The sequence below is a fragment of the Synchiropus splendidus genome, chromosome 2 (genome assembly GCF_027744825.2).
Source record: "Synchiropus splendidus isolate RoL2022-P1 chromosome 2, RoL_Sspl_1.0, whole genome shotgun sequence".
In the NCBI taxonomy this organism is placed as follows: Eukaryota; Metazoa; Chordata; class Actinopteri; order Syngnathiformes; family Callionymidae; genus Synchiropus; species Synchiropus splendidus.
In genome coordinates this window covers 15,804,480-15,824,552 of record NC_071335.1, presented here as the reverse complement: position 1 = coordinate 15,824,552, position 20,073 = coordinate 15,804,480, and the positions used below count along the sequence as shown (strand labels likewise).

At 44.5% G+C, this 20,073-nt stretch overlaps 3 protein-coding genes across 6 annotated transcripts; all 3 read left to right on the top strand.

The window, feature by feature from the left end:
- The first annotated feature begins 4,879 nt into the window (after window positions 1-4,879).
- On the top strand, window positions 4,880-6,329 carry LOC128754887 (CMRF35-like molecule 1). Its single transcript, XM_053857846.1, has 5 exons — window positions 4,880-4,925; window positions 5,044-5,352; window positions 5,466-5,612; window positions 5,685-5,786; window positions 6,188-6,329. The coding sequence occupies exons 1-5, from the start codon at window positions 4,883-4,885 to the stop codon at window positions 6,304-6,306; spliced, it is 720 nt and encodes a 239-aa protein (XP_053713821.1). The 5' UTR covers window positions 4,880-4,882; the 3' UTR covers window positions 6,307-6,329.
- A 4,761-nt stretch (window positions 6,330-11,090) lies between these two features.
- On the top strand, window positions 11,091-12,625 carry LOC128754683 (CMRF35-like molecule 5). The gene is made up of 4 exons (XM_053857483.1): window positions 11,091-11,223; window positions 11,352-11,660; window positions 11,778-11,969; window positions 12,046-12,625. Exons 1-4 carry the CDS (start codon window positions 11,181-11,183, stop codon window positions 12,132-12,134), a joined length of 633 nt encoding a protein of 210 aa, XP_053713458.1. The 5' UTR covers window positions 11,091-11,180; the 3' UTR covers window positions 12,135-12,625.
- Window positions 12,626-14,162: 1,537 nt separating this feature from the next.
- LOC128754412 (CMRF35-like molecule 5) lies at window positions 14,163-19,609 on the top strand. 4 transcript variants are annotated; one of them, XM_053857015.1, is made up of 8 exons: window positions 14,164-14,310; window positions 14,438-14,746; window positions 14,860-15,051; window positions 17,114-17,253; window positions 17,372-17,677; window positions 17,791-17,937; window positions 18,010-18,111; window positions 18,513-19,609. In XM_053857015.1, exons 4-8 carry the CDS (start codon window positions 17,211-17,213, stop codon window positions 18,719-18,721), a joined length of 807 nt encoding a protein of 268 aa, XP_053712990.1. In that variant the 5' UTR covers window positions 14,164-14,310; window positions 14,438-14,746; window positions 14,860-15,051; window positions 17,114-17,210; the 3' UTR covers window positions 18,722-19,609. The 4 variants fall into 4 exon arrangements, with proteins under 4 accessions (XP_053712991.1, XP_053712990.1, XP_053712989.1 ...); XM_053857014.1 differs by having other exon boundaries at window positions 16,503-17,253; XM_053857013.1 differs by having other exon boundaries at window positions 14,860-17,253.
- Window positions 19,610-20,073: the final 464 nt, after the last annotated feature.

The window sequence follows — 20,073 nt, the reverse complement described above, 5'->3', positions numbered from 1 at the left end:
GTGAGAGTCAAGTGTGGACGGACGTGAAAAGATCGACCACGCGCTGCATGAAGGCAAGCTACTGAGCGGAGCTAAGGAGTGAACTTTTTTCGAGTTAATGAGCCAGTCTTCATCCGAGGAGTCCGTGGAGCTCACCGAAAGACGCACAATGGCGGGAATGATTGGAACTATGGAACCTTTCGATGAAACCAGAGAACCGTGGACAACGTATATTGAACGTTTTGAACATTACGTCCTGGCTAATGAGATCCGGTCCGCGAAGAGATTGCCGGTGCTGTTTAGTGTGATGGGGGCAAAGACTTATGGACTTCTCCGCAGTTTGGTTGCTCCTGACAAGCCGGGGGAACGAGACTATGACAATGTTGTGGAGGTTTTGCGAACTCATTTCGCACCGAGACCGCTCGTTATAGCGGAAAGATTCCGATTCCACAAGCGGAACCAGGGTGAAGACGAAACTGTGGCACAGTATGTGGCTGTACTAAAGGGATTGTCAGAACATTGTGAGTTTGGTGCTTATCTGGAAGAGGCACTACGAGACAGATTCGTGTGCGGATTAAAGTGTGACACCGTGCAGAAGCGTCTTTTAACGGAGAAAGACCTCACCTTTCAGAAAGCAGTGGATTACGCAGTGACAGCTGAGACGGCTGCGCGCGACATCCAGCAATTAAGCAGCTCGCTCAAAGTGAACGCCGTGTTGGCACAGAGAGGTGAAAGATGCCGCCGCTGTGGGAAGATGAATCACTCAGAAGAGGACTGCTGGTATAAGGATCGCGATTGCCATCAGTGTGGGAGGAAAGGCCACACCAAACGCATGTGCAGGAGTAAAGACAAAAGTAACCAAGCCAAAGAAAGGAAACCACAAAGACTGGAACAGAGAGGCAATACAAAGAAACATGGTGCAAAAGATAAAAAGAAAAGAATATATCATGTAGAGACCAGAGAAGGCAATAGTGAAAGTGAAGACACAAAATCTGACACAGACTGTGAGTTGGGGCTATATTCTTTGCCTCAGAAAGGCAGATATTCACGCATATCTGTGTTGCCTGAAATTCATGGAAAGAAAATGGAGATGGAGTTGGATACAGGAGCTGCAGTGTCATTGATTCCTTTGAAATTATACAAAAGTACTCTGAGTAAGCTGCCCCTACAACCTACAGACGTCATATTAAAGACATACACGGGAGAACCACTGGCACCAGAAGGGGTCATCAAAGTGCAAGTAAAGTTAAATAAACAACAGGCTAAACTGCCTTTGTATGTAGTGAAAGTGGACGCACCTCCATTGTTTGGCAGAGAGTGGCTGAGAGTAATTAAGTTGAACTGGAAAGACTCAAGAACTGTGTATACTACAGAGCAAGTAGAAAAAGAAAACTTGGAGACAGTGTTAAAGAGACACTCAGCTGTTTTCTCTCAACAGCTAGGCACCATGAAAGGAATTCAAGCCCGACTGACCTTGAGACCTGACAGTATACCAAAATTCTGTCCTCCATGAAACGTGGCTTATGCTCTTCGACCTCGAGTAGAAGCAGAGCTGAAACGTTTAACAGACCTGGGAGTGATTTCGCCAGTGGAGCATAGTGACTGGGGAACACCAGTGGTGCCAGTCAGCAAAAAAGATGGTACAGTGAGACTTTGTGGGGATTTCATAGTCACCATCAACCCAGCCCTCTGTGTTGATAAATACCCCATTCCACGCATTGAGGACCTTTTTGCATCACTATCAGGAGGTCAACATTTCAGCAAGTTGGATCTGTCAAATGCATATCTACAGATTGAGGTGGAAGAGGAGTCTAAAAAGCTGTTGACAATCTCTACACAGAAAGGACTATTCAGATTTAACCGTTTGCCATTCGGTGTAGCGTCATCGCCTGTCTTGTTCCAGAAAGCCATGGACCAAGTGCTACTTGGACTGCCATATACTCACTGTTATCTGGACGACATCCTCATCAGTGGTCCTGATAAGCAGACACATCTGAAAACACTGGATGCAGTCCTGGGCAGGCTAGAGGAGTATGACCTGCACCTCAAGCGTGAGAAGTGCATGTTTTTCCAGGAGTCCGTGGAATACCTGGGCCATATCATTGATGCTGCTGGTCTCCACAAATCTCCAGATAAGGTACGTGCTATTGTGGAAGCACCAGCACCAGGTGATGTCACTCAGCTACGTTCATTCCTGGGAATGTTAAACTATTATGGTCGTTTCATTCCTGACCTAGCTACTGTCTTGCAACCATTAAATGAACTGCTGAACAAAGAGAAGAAGTGGCAGTGGACACCTGCCTGTGAGTCAGCATTCCAGAAAGCAAAAACACTACTAGTGTCACAAGAAGTGCTGACCCACTACAACTCAGGGCTTCCTCTTCGTTTGGCATGTGATGCTTCGCCCTACGGGGTTGGGGCAGTGCTTTCACACATCATGCCTGATGGTGCTGAAAGACCCATAGCATATGCATCCCGAACTCTAAGCAAAGCAGAGCAAAATTATGCTCAGATAGAGATAGAGGCCTTGGCGATAGTCTTTGGAGTACGCAAGTTCCACCAGTATCTTTATGGTAACAAGTTCACGCTGCTCACTGACCATCGTCCACTGACCTCCATCTTGAGCCCACTGAAAAGTACACCATCAATGGCTGCGGCTAGGATGCAGCGATGGGCACTTCTCCTGTCAGCGCAGCGAATACAGGAAGGGTTCTTTACATGCAAATGCTGATGGACTGTCAAGGTTGCCACTTCCTCATGTCCATCACGAGACACCAAGCGCAGTAGAGGTGTTCTACACTGCCCAGCTGGACATGCTACCAGTTAGTAACGCTGAAATCAGACGTCACACCAAGTCTGATCCCATTTTGTCTCACATCCTAGAAATGGTCTCGACTGGTCGTTTTCCAGCTGCAAAAGATGCAGATGAGAAGTTGTCACCTTATAAACTGCGTCGCCATGATCTCACAATACAGCAGGACTGTCTCATATGGGGTGTGAGAGTGATAGTTCCACCTAAACTGCGCCCCCACGTTCTGAAGGAGTTACACGCAGCACATCCAGGTGTGGTGAGGATGAAGTCCTTGGCACGCAGTTATGTATGGTGGCCCGGCATTGATTCACAGATTGAGCTCCAGGCTAAATCCTGCCCCTCATGTCAGCGTGTACAAAAAGAGCCTGGGCTCGCACCTCTCCACCCATGGATGTGGCCCTCCAGTCCCTGGGAAAGGATACACGTGGACTTTGCTGGTCCATTTGAAGGACATATGTACCTGGTCGCTGTGGACGCCCATTCCAAGTGGCCTGAAGTGCATATTATGGACAGTACCACAGCTAACAGGACTATTCAAGTGCTGAGGGAACTTTTTAGTCGCTATGGCACCCCCCACATTCTTGTCAGTGACAATGGACCTCAGTTTTGTTCAGAAGACTTCAGTACGTTTCTGTGGTTAAATGGAGTCAAACACATTCGATCTGCACCATATCATCCTGCCACCAATGGTTTGGCTGAGCGTTTTGTGCAAACGTTCAAGCATGCATTGAAATCCTCCAAAGGTACAGCACCAGTGCAGCAACGTCTGGATTCATTTCTGCTGACCTACCGCAACACCCCCCACGCCACGACACAGGAATCACCAGCCATGCTGTTCCTTGGACGCAGGCTGCGTTCGCGGCTGGACTGTTTGAAACCCAGTGTTGCTGGGGTAGTACACAGGTCACAGGAGGCACAACAACTACAGCGGCAACACGCTAAGGACAGACAGTTTGTTGTTGGGGAGTCAGTGTTGGTGCGGGACTATAGGAGGGGGGAAGAGAAGTGGTCACAAGGGGTTGTATTGGAAAAGACAGGTCCAGTGTCATACAAGGTAAATGTGGGAGAACCAGGTGTATGGAAAAGACATGTTGATCAGATGTTGACACGCCCAGAGTCTGAGTTTAAGTCTCAGGACACAACAGTGCACCCATCCATAGGCCCAGTGTTATTGCCTCAGAGTGCTAGTGATCCACAACCTAACACTGAGAAAACTCACTCTGAAAAGAATGATGTGTGGATTGGAGTTACTGATTCACCTAAGAGCAGTCAGATAAGTGAACCTACAAAGGATAGACAGACAGGGATAACACCACAAATTAGACGCTATCCTGTGAAAATCACTAAACCACCAGCTCGTTACCGTGATGAGTAAATTCACATGGCATAGTTCATATAGAGATGTAATGTTCAGTCATCAGGGTATTGTTTCAGTATAGTTAATAGTTGAATGGTCAATATGTTATACCTACATATGTATAGATATAGATAGATAAATTGTTTGTTGACAACATATCTTAGTGGGGAGGAATGTTGTGTATGGGATTAATGGATGCTATGTTGAGACAACATTACAACATTAGGTGGCGTCTGTATTGATTGAGTGTTGTTTGTGTTCTATCTGTATAGTAAAAGAAAACCGAAGAAGTGTGCCCAAAAACAACAGCTGTGGTGTCGTTTCTCTCCGGGATATTTGAACCTGTGTTCCTATGAGGAATCAGTGTCGAGAGATATAACAGATTTAAACTTAAATCTCACTTTAACCCCGCCCCCCATGACGGCTCTGTCTCATGCACTGAAGTGTACTAACAATAAAACAGTAACAACACATTCCTGTACAACAATCCAACTGAACCTGTTGCTTGTTGCTGAATCACTAAAATGGATCCAACAACCACGGTGCAATGAGTCAGCTGATCAGAAGTTGAAATTGTTGAACATCAGGGCTGCGTCTTGCTCACGTGAGTCAGAAATATCACACCATCTCCTCACAGGAAGTAAGTGTGTGTAACATAGGAAGTTGTTTGCCAAAAAACGAAGCCGGATCCTGAGAAACTGACAACGATGCTCAGAAAGCACTGAGACAGAAGAATGGAGATCAATTCTCTGGTGGTTCTGCTCTGTTTCCTGGCAGGTGAGTCTGCTGCTTTAGAATGTTTGTTAGCTTCATCACTCATTTGTATTTTCTTTGACATTTTATTGACAGTTTCATGTCAATAAAGGGATTTTATATGTACTTGTGTTCTCTGCAGGGGTTTCAGACGTGGACGCGTATGATCTGACACTAACAGGGAAGGAGGGGGAAGATATCACAATTACATGTTCTCACTCCAATGCTTACAGCAACACAAAGTATTTCTGCAGAGAAGCATGTGACTACGAAGATATCCTCATAACCAGCAAAGGTCCAAACACAGCCAAGTATCACATAACTGACAGAGGGAATAATTTTTATGTGACCATTTATAACCTGGAGGAGAAAGACTCAGGAACATACTGGTGTGGAATAGACAGAGTTGGCCGGGACACATATAATAGAGTGGACCTCACCGTTGTCAAAAGTAAGTCAACTCAAGAGGTTTCATGCCATCAGCATCACATTTGGTCGCAGTATGTGTCGTCTATTCACTGGAAGCTAGATCCATATAATATGTACTTTCACTTTCTGTATCAGAGCCTCAAGAGAAGAAAGAAAATGAAGACAAAAAGAACGCAATTACGCCAGAGATGAAAATAACTGGAGAGAACAATAAAAATGTTGCGGTGAAGGGGAACGTTACTGATGCGCCAGATGTAGTACCAGAACCACCTCCATCCTCAGGTAATACCCATTGCGGTAGGTAAAAAGACTGGCTATAAGACAAAAGTTGAAGTACTGCTCTGTGTTTTGTAGAAACTGTGGTGTACATCGGACGCGGTATTTGCTGTGGGGTTCTGGTTCTGGTCCTTCCCTTGTTCTGCCTCCAACGAAGGCGATGCCTGGGAGCATCCTCTGGTATGAATGGAAAGCAGTGGTGCACACGTCTTTAGGTCACAGAATATGGAAGCCAAACCAGTCCAGCCAGTGCCCTTCTCTCCAACATTGCTCACATTCCTTCTGCCCTTTTTCCACACCCTTGTTCCTCAATTCACGCACTCTTCTTAAGGCCTTCTCCCAGTCAGTCTCTCCTGACTCGCCCTTGACCTTATGGCCTTGCAGGACTGATATCAGACACAACCAACCGACTGGAAGGAAAAAAAGTTTGAAGCCTCAATAGAGGGTGTTCTCCAGTATGAAGAAAGTAGTTTGAAGGCCAAAATTACAGTTGGACTATTCTTCATGAGGTTGTTCATAGCTCGTTTTAGAGTCCACCAACCAGATATTGACCATCACAACCGTGCTCTTCCTTTCAACAGCTGAAAAACCAGACCGTCGCTCCACCAACTCTCCAGATCCAGCAGCTGTCATTTACTCTGACGTCACTGTGAACAGAGCCTTCCAGCCAACCCAGGAGCATGGAAGGGCCTCCATCTGAGGAGGTCACCTATTCTGCCATCAGAGGAGCTCATGCTGATCCAGTCTGACTTCCCTTCTCTGTTGCTCACTGTAGCGCTGCATTCACATCTGACTCCATGCTGTTTAGTGACATGTCGCCAAGTGGTTTCTTTAGTCAGAGATCTGTCTCAGCTGACACTAGCCGATGTCCCTGACTTTGCGACACTGAACATGGATATTTTTGGATGTATTATCAGGGTAGAACAAACCTGCAGTGCAAAGATTTAGATGAGTAATGTGATGAGTAAAGTTTTGTTTGTAATATTTGTCCATATAGCTTTTTTTTTTCTTATCTTTTTTAGTAAATATTTTTAACAAGCAATGGTCCATGAAAATATTCTTGAATATCCATGAAACATATCAGAAGCAGTGAACGTCCCACCTGGTGAACTTCTGTCTACTTGGCCATCGTGATGCTGCTGTAGTAACTCTAGCTGGTCGCAAGGTGGAAGTATATTGTAAGCGATGTCACAGAAGAACAGCGCACCAGAGCAGGAACTCTGCTCATGTCGACAGTGATGGATGGAGCACGTAACAACAGTGTTTCCATTTCTATTTCATGTGTGCTCCGCTCTCTAACGGCCTTCGCTGTTGGTTAATCCACATCGAGGCACTGGCCTCGCCTGAGACTTCGATCGATTGGCTCTCCGGCCAGGAAGGCACCACCCACCACGTATAAATCTCCCCTGCTCCCGTCGCTCAGCTCCTTTTTCCACTCAGCCTGCGACTTCAACCATCGGCTTAACATGGAGCATTCCTGTTCGTCTTGTGCTGATTCCCTCGGTGAGTTGGACAAGCATGACGCCTGCGTCGTCTGCTTGGGACCTGAGCACCTGAAACTGCTGGACTCGTGTCCCACCTACGTGGCTCTTCCAGGAGAAGAGCGCCGCAGGCAGGCGGGTCTAGCACGCTGGAAGGGAGTCGACCAGGAGTCGGCCTCCCTTCCAGCAACCCAGCCTCCTCAACCCGCTCAACCCAATTTGTGTGGGTTGTTGCGCTTGCGTGCCGCTTTTATGGGCCGGCCTGAGTCCGGTTCCATCGGCCTCCCTTGTGTTCATCCTTCGTGTTCACTAGCAAAAAATGCTAAGCTAACACTAGCTCCTTCGAGCGTTGACCATCTTGCAGCGCCCGTGTCCTGTCGGCCTGGTCCAAGTTCTTCAAACGCACAGGTGAGTGCTGGCCGGCTTAAGGAACTTCGTCTCCCACCGGCCCCTGGGGCTGTCCTCACCGGCAGCCATCTTGCACCGCCTGCGGCCGGGAGGTCCGGTCCGTGCTTTTCAGGCGCTCGGGTGAGTGTCGGCCGACATGGAGGGCTCTGTCTCCCAGCTGCCCCTGCTGTTTTTGTCACTGGCGGCCATTTTACATAGCCTGCGTCAAATGAACCCAGTGCGGCTGTGCTGAGCAATCATCCGGTCACGGAGTCAAGCAGCGGACTTCATCTCCCGGCTTCCCTCGCTGATGACGTCGCCCATGTTGACAGAAAATCACGGCTCACGGTGACTAGAGCGAGTCGGGACGGCGACACACGGCCCTTTCGACTTCCACTCGGTGTGGGTGGATTTGTGCGGCCCCCTTGGTTAAACAGAACATCGAGCAGGGGCTACGCACTTCAGTTCTGTCGCCACCCCCCCGAGTTCGCGGGGATCCACGTTACGTCTCCTCGCTCCCCAGTAGAACGACTGTGTCTGGAGCAGGAGGCGGCCAGAGGTCCAGACCCAAGAGGTCAGGAGGTCTCAGACCCATCCTGGATCTTCGACGGCTGAATGCTTACATCTCTTCCCGCTTGTTCAGGAAGCTGACAATCAGACAGCGTATTTCCACGTCCCCATTTTGCAACCTGAGGTTTTCAGTGGGAGACAAATGTTACCAGTTCGACCGGCTGCCCTACGGGTATTCTCTGGTTCCACGGACCTTCTCGAAGGTGGTGGATGCGGCGTTGGAGCCGCTCAGATCAGCAGACGTGAGGATCCTGGACAATTGGTCAATCTGCCGGCTTCAGAGGTCGAAGTGCGCCGTCACACGGAGACTGTGCTGCAGCACATCAGACGTCTGGGCTTTGCGGTCAACCTCCAGAAGAGTGCGCTGCAGCCCAGCACTTCCCCTCAATATCTGTGGATTCTCCTCGACTCTGGATCCATGACAGAGCGTCTGTCAGGCGAGAGGTTGTCAAAACTTCTCCTCGCGGTGACGGTGGCGAGAAATGACCAGAGATTTAGAGTGAGCAAGGTGATGACCTTATTAGGTCTCATGTCGGCAGCACATTTGGTGGTCAAGCTGGCGGCCACTTCGCTGGATATACTGTCCTTGATGACGTCTCTGCTTCTGGCCTTAGCTTCTGCTAAGAGAGTGAGTGATCTGACAGCCTTGTCAGTGAGCTCACGGTGCATGTCATTTGGTGGAGGTCGGACTTCTGTCACTCTTCATCCGAACCCGGTTTTCCGACCGAAGGTCATTACGACTCTCAAGTCCTGATGTTGAGGGCTTTTTATTCCCCGCCTCATCAGACTGACCAGGAGGCTAGGATGCACCGGTTGTGCCCGGTGTGGGCCCTAGCTTGCTATGTTGACAGGACAAAAGACTTTCGTCTGACTGACTGTTTGGCCTGTTACGGAGGAAATCTGAAGGGTAAAGCTGTCACGTCACAGCGTCTTGCCCACTGGGTTTGTATGGCCATTTCTGCCGCATACAAGGCTGAGGGCTCTGTGGCTCCGGAGGGCCATTTCCTCATCTGCTGTGCTTTTCTGTCAAGCAGCTTCTTGGTCATCTGCTTCGACCTTTGCTCAGAACTATCTGAGAGACCAATAGTGAAGGCGGGGCACATATGAAATAGTAATGATGGTTACTCACATAACCCAGGTTCTACGAATATGTGCGTAGACCTCTATTAGGGGAGAGTTATACGTGGTGGGTGGTACCTTCCTGGGCGGAGAGCCAATCAATTGAAGTCTCAGGCCGAGGCCAGTGCCTCGATGTGGATTAACCAACAGCGAAGGCCGTTAGAGGGCGGAGCACATATGAAATAGAATCATTTTTCTAACATTAACTCTATTAGATAGATACCGTTTCAGACTGGAATATTGAAGTCTGTACTCAGCGATCGTACTGACATATCAACTAAAAACTGAATTCAACTAAAAAAAAAACAACTAAATTGAACATTGAACAGTTTCATGGTTAGCCGTGGCATTTCCTTCTTGTGGGAACAAACGTGACATGAGTAAAGGAAGTTGAAGGTCAGCATCACGGCGAAAAAGAAAGCAACCATCAAGACTTAATATAAACATTTCTGTCTTGGTTCATAGATGGTTAGTTCTGCAATAAGATTTCATCCCTGCAGTGATATCATCACTCCCAAAATGGAATCATTTGTTCTATTTTGAGCGCAGACAAGCCAACAGCAAAAAGACCTCCGTTGTGAAGGTGAAAAGCAGCTTGCTCTGGACAAACATGTGAATTGCTTTGTGGTCAGTGGGTGTTTCCAGCACCAGGGAGTTTGGCTCTGACGTCCTCACCGACGCTGCCATCCAAGGCTCAAGAGAGCCCTGCGAGCAAAGTGCTGCTGACCCGCTGAACTTGTGCCTGGCTCCCACGGCATGGTGGGATCCCGAGTGCGACATGAACTTCACCAGAAACTGCTGATGGAATATGTCTGTTCTGCTGTTTCAAAACGTTCCCCATCAGTCAGTGTTGGTGACTGTGGATTAAACCATCTTCACAGTTCCAGACTTCTCTGTCTTTATTATGGGATTATTATTGTGAAGTTCACCAGGATCTATCCAGAGCTCGGAAAATGAATCAGAAGAGACGTGTGTGTGTGAATAAACTCGCAGTTTAGAAGTCAAGTCTGGTTTGGGGAGTTCACTGAGTTGTACTGTAGCAGGGCTAGTTTGAAGCAGGCAAACACATGAACCCATGTGGGACAACGCACGCTTCACACTACGAACGGACATAGAATAAAACCGTAGTTTGCTGTCGTGAACTCGGGTTAAGATGACTTTCTTCATGAATCATACAAATAGTTGTACATGTACAAGAAAACATGAATAATGGTTCCAAATGTGAAAGCAAATGTCATGTCAATGTCATTGATGGTATGCATGTTTTTTATTTTTTATTTTTTTCATATCTTATTTTACTGAAACTTGCCATCGTGGTTTTGTTTTGTCCTGACAAAAAGATATTATTGATTTATTGAACAGTGAAGTTAAAAAAGATCTATTTGTTTTGTAATAGTGTCATGCAAATAATGAATGCATATGTAATTAATATCTTATTTAATCTCTCTTAAAATCACTGTGAAAACCCTTCAACTTGAGGTATTTTCTGTAAAATGTATATTTTTATTATTATATTGTAAAAAGACCAACACATATTAAAAAAAAAAAACAAAGCCACTGCACCTGCTACTGCCATGTCTTCCTGAGGCCCTTGGCTCATGGACAGAGAGAGCACCTTGTTTTTACTCATCATGAGAAGATTCTTTCGAATTACTGTTTTGTTCCAGCTGATGTTTGACATGACATGGACATCTGTGGTTTCAGGTCAGGCATGTGTGGTTTTCATGGGATATTGTCCAGATGTAGTAGAAGTATCACGTCGATCGCACCATTAGAAATGTATTGTGAAGAGAAATGTTCATTTGTTCACAACTCATTTCCCCCCTGTGTGTGTGTGAGAGAGAAAGAGGTCTTGATAAGCAGGGTTTCCTCTTGTGCGCGTCAGAACTACCACAAACCATTTCACAGGAACTGGCTGTTCTGAAGGGTCACATCAGACTGAAGAGGTTTTTCACTGAAGGAGAAGCAGGAACCTGAGAAACTGACAAGGATGATCAGAAAGTACTGAGCCAGAAGAATGGAGATCAATTCTCTGATGGTTCTGCTCTGTTTTCTGGCAGGTGAGTCTGCTGCGTTCACACGTGTTTCTTCATCACTCATTTGAGTGATGTATTTCCTTTGTCATTGTAATGATGTTTCATGCTCGCAACTTCGAGAGGGACTTAATATGTATTTGTCTTCTCTGCAGGGGTTTCAGACGTGGACACGTATCATCTGAGACTAACAGGGAAGGAGGGGGAAGATATCACAATTACATGTTCTCACTCAAATTCTTACAGCAACACAAAGTTTTTTTGCAGAAAAGATTGTTCCCTCAAAGGTTCTCTAATGACCAGCGAAGGTCCAAACACAGCCAAGTATCGCATAATTGATAGAGGGAATGATTTTGATGTGACCATTTATAACCTGGAGGTGAACGACTCAGGATTGTACTGGTGTGGAATAGACAGAGTTGGTCCAAACACATATACTAGAGTTGACCTCACCGTTGTTGAAAGTAAGTCAACTCAGAAGGTTTTCATGTGATCAGCGTCACATCCAGACAACTACTGTATGATTCGTCGATATCTAACTGTGACATTAAGCCATTTGTTATATTTCCTGTTTTCACCAGAGCCAAGGGAGGAGAAGAAAGAACCAGACGAGAAGAAGAATAGCAGTGCAACCATGAAGAATGAAACTGCAGCGAAGAGGAACAGAACTACAGACGACAACAGTGAAACTGTTGAGGTGAAGAACAAAACTGAGGAGGAGAGGAGCGTTACTGACACAGCAATTGAAATAACAGAACCACCTCCATCCTCAGGTAATGGCCATTTGGGACGGTTGAGGCAATAAGACAAAACTTGAACTTCTCTTCTGTGTGTGTGTGTGTGTTTTAGTAACTGGTCTGTATGTTGGAGCAGGACTCGGGATTTGCTTTGGGCTTGTGGAATTGGTCCTTCTTTGGTTCTGCCTCCACAGAAGGTGATACTTTGGAGCATCCTCTGGTATAAAAACGCTCACACCTCTATGAGGTCAACATGGCATGAAAAGCAGCAGTGTCTGTGGAACCTAACCGACTCAATCCAGCCAGTGCTCCCTTTGGCCATGTTCTTCTTCCTCTTTTTTAACATGGCTTTAACAGCCTTCTCCCAGTGAATCCCTCCTGACTCAGCCTTGACCTTATGACCCACCAAGACTGACACAACCAACTGACTCTTCTTTTAGAATAAAAATGTTTCCCTTCAGTTTCAGTCCTCAGTAGAGGGCGCTCTCACGGATGAACAAAGTAGTTCAAAGCCCAAATGACTTTGTAATTGGAGATCAAGACAATTCTTCATGGAGTTGTCCATAACTAGTTTAAGATGATGAAGTGAACCATTTTTTCAGACAAGCTTGTGTAAGTCACCAGCAGTGCGTTAATATGAGGACATCAACCAGATATTGACCATCACAACCATGATTTTCCTTTCAACAGCCGACCCACATCATGGCATATGAATTGCAGAACAATATTGCAGTTCAGAGACTGCACTGACTAATACACTTTAGTTTGCAATATTTTATATCTAGCTTTATACAAATGGTTTCTGCAATGTTCTTACATTTCTAGTGGTCTATTTAATATGCATGCAAATGTTTTGGCTATGTCGTCAGTTTTAAAGTAATACACTTCTAAAAGAGTGTTTTTTCTTGTTTGTTTGCTTGTTTTCCTCCAATAAACAATGTTTTTACAACCAATGGCCTCAGTGAAAAGTACTGGATTCGATGATCTACCCACCTGACAGCTGCCAGGGCAAAACACTGAGTTATGCCGGTTGAAGCACTGGTACTGCAGAAATCCCTGTCTGTAGAGGATGATCATCACCCGACTGGAAGTATTTCATTCCATGTTGAGTACCTGGATGTGAAGTGTAGCTCTTTAAACACGTGACTACACTTTTGAACACTTTATAAGTGGAAACGGTCACATTTTAGAAGGTGGCTGGTCACCTGTATGTAATGTTGGTTCGATGAATACGTGCAAAGTGTCACGAACCCCCCTCCGTCTGTTCAACCGGTGTCAGTTGGTCAGATGTTTTCTCCCTGGTATGACCCTCCGTGTTGATATCAACGTCTTGGATGATTCCACTCTGGACCATGGATATTTTGCCATGCGCTTTTCGTGAGTTTTGCTGATTGATCACTTTTGTTTTCCAGTGTGTTTGTGCCTGTTAACCTGGTTCCTCTTCCCCCCAACCCTGTGGACTTGCTTCGCCTTCCTGGATTTGTCACACGCTCATGGACACTCGCTGTTGTCTCTACCTTTGTTTGTTGGACTCTGTTGCGCTCAAGGATGCTAGTTGAATTTATTCAGTTTGTACTTTGTTGGTTTGCACTCTGTCACCACCTCATGTTGTTTTGGAACTGCCTTTGTTTTTCTGGCCTCCTCTTTTAGTTTGAAATAGTGTCTCTGTTTGTATTTCTGAGATCCTCCTTTGAGATTAGACGTCAAGTGTATTGAGTTAGTCTTGTTAAAACTGCTGAACTCAATCTCCAGTCCCTGTCTGCTGCATGTGAGTCTCCCGACTACGTTCCTTACACAAAGCCCTATTACGGGCTTCAGTATTGGCTTAAGGACACTCCAAGGCTCGGCCTCATGCCTGAAAATTGAGACACCTTCTCATAGGCCTTCTGTTGAGACTGAACCAGCTGATGTGAATATGCTCTGAGGTGCAGGATGACTTCTGCACATCCCTGTCTTCAATACTCTTTCCCTGTGTTATATGTGTGGTATTATCACACCTGACGTCATTTGTGGACGTCTGTGGTTTAAGGTCCCGGCATATGTGGATCTCACAGGATGTTGTCCAGATCTAGCAGAAGTGTCATGTCGAACGCACCATTAGAAATGTATTTACTGAGTGAAATGGTGAACTCATTTCCCCCCTGTGTGTGTGAGAGAGAGAGAGAGGTCTTGACAAGCAGGGTTTCCTCTCGTGTGCGTCAGAACTACCACAAACCATTTCACAGGAACTGGCTGTTCTGAAGGGTCACATCAGACTGAAGAGGTTTTTCACTGAAGAAGAAGCAGGAACCTGAGAAACTGACAAGGATGATCAGAAAGTACTGAGCCAGAAGAATGGAGATCAATTCTCTGATGGTTCTGCTCTGTTTTCTGGCAGGTGAGTCTGCTGCGTTCATGTGTTTCTTCATTACTCATTTGAGTGATGTATTTCCTTTGTCATTGTAATGACTGTTTCATGTTCACCACTTCAAGAGGGACTTTATATGTATTTGTCTTCTCTGCAGGGGTTTCAGACGTGGACTCGTATGATCTGAGTCGAACAGGGAAGGAGGGGGAAGATATCACAATTACATGTTCTCACTCCAATGCTTACAGCAACACAAAGTTTTTTTGCACAAAAGATTGTTCCCTCAAAGGTTCTCTAATGACCAGCGAAGGTCCAAACACAGCCAAGTATCACATAATTGACATAGGGAATGATTTTGATGTGACCATTTATAACCTGGAGATGAACGACTCAGGATCATACAGGTGTGGAATAGACAGAGTTGGTCCAGACACATATACTAGAGTTCACCTCACCGTTGTTGAAAGTAAGTCAACTCAGAAGGTTTCATGTGATCAGCATCACATCACCACTACTGTATGATCCGTCGATATTTAACTGTGACATTAAGCCATTTGTTATATTTCCTGTTTTCACCAGAGCCAAGGGAGGAGAAGAAAGAACCAGATGAGAAGAAGAATAGCAGTGCAACCATGAAGAATGAAACTGCAGCGAAGAGGAATGAGACTGTAAATGAGGACAGTGAAACTGTTGAGGTGAAGAACAAAACTGAGGAGGAGAGGAGCGTTACTGACACAACAGTTGAAATAACAAAACCACCTCCATCCTCAGGTATGTGCACGCAAGTGTTTTACTATAATGTCAGTAATAAATTTCCAAAACATTGTCTTTTTTACAAATATTTTTCAACAAGTAATGGTCCATGAAAATATTCCTGAATATCCATGAAAAATATCAGAAGCAATGAACGTCCCACCTGGTGAACTTCTGTCTACTTGGCCATCGTGATGCTGTTGTAGTAACTCTAGCTGGTCGCCAGGTGGCAGTATATTATAAGCGATGTCACAGAAGAACAGCGCACCAGAGCAGGAACTCTGCTCATGTCGACAGTGATGGATGGAGCACGTGGAACAGGCAGTGTTGGACAAGTTACTTTAAATTAGTGACTAGTTACAGTTACTAGCTGCTTCTTTCGAAAGTAAGCCAGGCACTTTAAGTTACTCGTTCCAATCTGACCATCTACCTGGGAAAGTCAATCATTATTATTATTATGATTATTATTATTATTATTATTATTACAAATATCTACTTATCTCCTTGTGGGAACAAATGGCGAAAAAGAAAGCAACCATCAAGACTTAATATAAACGTTTCTGTCTTTGTTCATAGATGGTTAGTTCTGCAATAAGATTTCATCTCAGCAGTGATATCAACTAACTACCACTCCCAAATTGGAATAATTTGTTCCTTATTTACTGAAACCTTCATCCTTCTATATTGAGCAACAAAAAAAAGACCTCCTTTGTGGAGCTGAAAAGTAGCTTGCTCTGGACAAACGTGTGAATTTTACATTTTTAATTTTGTCTCAGTGTATTCCCTAAAGGCACTAACATTATGTGTGGGAGAAAGATTTCTGCAATAAATAAATTAAAAGGGGGAAAAAAAGACAACAACACATGTGTATATGAAATTATTAGCCGTGGTCAGTGGGTGTGTCCAGCACCAGGCAAAGTGCTGCTGACCCGCTGAACTTGTGCCTGGCTCCCACGGCATGGTGGGATACCGAGAACTTGCTGATGGACTGAACTGCTGATGGAATATGTCAGTTCTGCTGTTTCAAAACATTCATCAGTCAGTGTTGGTGACTGTGGATTAAACCATCTTCACAGTTCCAGACGTCTCTGTCTTTATTTTGGGATTATTAATGTGAAGTGCATGTACAAAAAAAAGATCAATAATGGTTCTAAATGTGAAAGCAAAACATTGTTGTGGATGGTATGGAATGCATGTTATCATTTTATCTTATTTTACTGAAACTTTGAATTTGCCATAGTGGTTTGATTTCGTCCTGACAAGAAATATATTATTTATTTAAAAATATCTATCTGTAATAGTATCATGCAAATAATTAATGTATATGTAATTAATTAATGTAATTATTATCTTTTTTTAATTTCACCTAAAATAGCTGTGAGAACCCTTCAACTTGAGGAACGTTTTTCAATGTATATTTTTTATTATTATATCGTGAAAAAACTGACTCATGGTTTGGACATGTACAGAGGAGAGAGAGCCAGTACACTGGTAGGAAGATGTTGAGGTTGGAACTGCCAGGCAGAAGGTGGAGAGGAAGGCCAAAGAGGAGGTTTATGGAGGTGGTGAAGGAGGACATGAGGTTTGTAGGTTTGAGAGAAGAGGAAGCAGAGGACAGGGAGAGATGGAGGAGGATGATCTGCTGTGGCCACCACTGAAGGCAGAAGTCAAAAGAAGAAGAAGAAAAAGACTGACACATATTAAAAAAAAAAGCTTCATAAAGTTTTATTTTAAGAGATTCTACCTAGAAGGTCACAATAAAGTTGTTTGGTGCATACTACAAACAACGTTCCTCAGTAGTGGCTTATAGGAGAACAAGTCATTGCTCATAGATTTAAACTTAAATCTCACTTTAACCCCGCCCCCCATGATGGCTCTGTCTCATGCACTGAAGTGTACTAACAATAAAACAGTAACAACACATTCCTGTACAACAATCCAACTGAACCTGTTGCTTGTTGCTGAATCACTAAAATGGATCCACGGTGCAATGAGTCAGCTGATCAGAAGTTGAAATTGTTGAACATCAGGGCTGCGTCTTGCTCATGTGAGTCAGAAATATCACACCATCTCCTCACAGGAAGTAAGTGTGTGTAACATAGGAAGTTGTTCGCCAAAAAAGGAAGCCGGATCCTGAGAAACTGGCAACGATGCTCAGAAAGCACTGAGACAGAAGAATGGAGATCAATTCTCTGGTGGTTCTGCTCTGTTTCCTGGCAGGTGAGTCTGCTGCTTTAGAATGTTTGTTAGCTTCATCACTCATTTGTATTTTCTTTGACATTTTATTGACGGTTTCATGTCAATAAAGGGATTTTATATGTACTTGTGTTCTCTGCAGGGGTTTCAGACGTGGACACGTATGATCTGACACTAACAGTGAAGGAGGGGGATAATATCACAATTACATGTTCTCACTCAAATGCTTACAGCAACACAAAGTATTTCTGCAGAGAAGCATGTGACTACGAAGATATCCTCATAACCAGCAAAGGTCCAAACACAGCCAAGTATCGCATAATTGATAGAGGCAATGATTTTGATGTGACCATTTATAACCTGGAGGAGAAAGACTCAGGATTGTACTGGTGTGGAATAGACAGAGTTGGCCGGGACACATATAATAGAGTGGACCTCACCGTTAAAAGTAAGTCAACTCAAGAGGTTTCATGGCATCAGCATCACATTTGGTCGCAGTATGTGTCGTCTAGTCACTGGAAGCTAGATCCATATAATATGTACTTTCACTTTCTGTATCAGAGCCTCAAGAGAAGAAAGAAAATGAAGACAAAAAGAACGCAATTACGCCAGAGACGAAAATAACTGGAGAGAACAATAAAACTGTTGAGGTGAAGGGGAACGTTACTGATGCGCCAGATGTAGTACCAGAACCACCTCCATCCTCAGGTAATACCCATTGCGGTAGGTAAAAAGACTGGCTATAAGACAAAAGTTGAAGTACTGCTCTGTGTTTTGTAGAAACTGTGGTGTACATCGGACTCGGTATTTGCTGTGGGGTTCTGGTTCTGGTCCTTCTCTTGTTCTGCCTCCAACGAAGGCGATGCCTGGGAGCATCCTCTGGTATGAATGGAAAGCAGTGGTGCACACGTCTTTAGGTCACAGAATATGGAAGCCAAACCAGTCCAGCCAGTGCCCTTCTCTCCAACATTGCTCACATTCCTTCTGCCCTTTTTCCACACCCTTGTTCCTCAATTCACGCACTCTTCTGAAGGCCTTCTCCCAGTCAGTCTCTCCTGACTCGCCCTTGACCTTATGGCCTTGCAGGACTGATATCAGATACAACCAACCGACTGGAAGGAAAAAAAGTTTGAAGCCTCAATAGAGGGTGTTCTCCAATATGAAGAAAGTAGTTTGAAGGCCAAAATTACAGTTGGACTATTCTTCATGAGGTTGTTCATAGCTAGTTTTAGAGTCCACCAACCAGATATTGACCATCACAACCGTGATCTTCCTTTCAACAGCTGAAAAACCAGAGCGTCGCTCCACCAACTCTCCAGATCCAGCAGCTGTCATTTACTCTGACGTCACTGTGAACAGAGCCTTCCAGGTTCCTGCAGACGCCGCGCTCTACTGCAACATGCCCTCCAGCCAACCCAGGAGCATGGAAGTGCCTCCATCTAAGGAGGTCACCTATTCTGCCATCAGAGGAGCTCATGCTGATCCAGTCTGACTTCCCTTCTCTGTTGCTCACTGTAGCGCTGCATTCACATCTGACTCCATGTTGCAAAGTGGTTTCTTTAGTCAGAGATCTGTCTCAGCTGAGACATGACTCCAGTCCATTTTATGAGCTGTTTTTGTCCTTGAGTTTCATAGTATTTGACCCTGAACATGGGTATTTATGGTGTATATATTTTGTCTTGCAAGACGCTCTTGTCTCTGCATCAAGAAATTGGAAAAGCACTCTGAGAGCGCAAACCTGCACCTATAAATAATCCTTTAAAATATTCTTGGCTCCAGAGTTTAATCCAGGCCACACCCTAAAATTATATCATATGTTCCTTGTCACAAATTTCCTCACTCAAATCTGTCTTTAACTAAAGTATTTGGAACACAGGCAGACAGAAAAACCAACAACTTTGGAAGAACTATGAGCTACGACTCTCCAACTGATGAGGAGCACCTTTTGTTATTATCGAGGCAAACATTTTGATCACAGACAGAGCTTCAAATAAACAAACAAAATGCATCTCATAAATATGCAGTATGATTTAAACAAAGGACAGAGTGGTATCTGTTAACAAAACAGATACTTCAAATAAAAAATACAGACAGATAGGACCGATCAGACCTTTCATTTCATCTCATGAATGTTACTGCAATGTTTTCAGTAACTACTGAGGTGCAGAAGTGGAAAGAAATGGAGAAATACAGCTGCGAACAGAATACAGAAATACAGACCGCCATCACTTTTTGACGCAACACTGGCAATAACTTACTTCACACTTGTGAAGCAGCATAACCCACAACTGGACAGAAGCAGGCTTTGGACTTGGGATATTAAAACATTCAATAAAATCCTAACTTTAAATATGGTGGCGTCATAATTTAGGTCTTGATTGTTGTGAATAATTCAGTAAAATTGTAGTTTTTTATTGCAGGGAATAATGGAGTCCTGCTTTCATTGTAATTGTGGTAAGTCACTGTGTGAAATCATGTTACACCGACAAAACAACCCGCTCTGGACCCTCTTTGCAAAAGTTGTTGGATCAATGTGGCAGCAAACACTGCAGTTTTTTCCTCATATTTTCTTTTTTTCTAAATATATAGACATACATGTAGATAAAATTTCATGAAACAATGTATTTTCAGTTGCAATCATAAAATAGTTATGTGAAAGTTCTGTGATAGATTTTAAAAAGTGACTGGATCACTGTGACAAGGTTGTTTCAAACCTACCTTGAAAGAAGGAAGTGAAGAAAGTTATATTGAAGTGATGATAATAAATAATAGACGTGGGGGAGGATAGGGGCAGTGATGCAGAACAGTTCTTTCGATCACAGAATAATGGTAATGAAAATAATG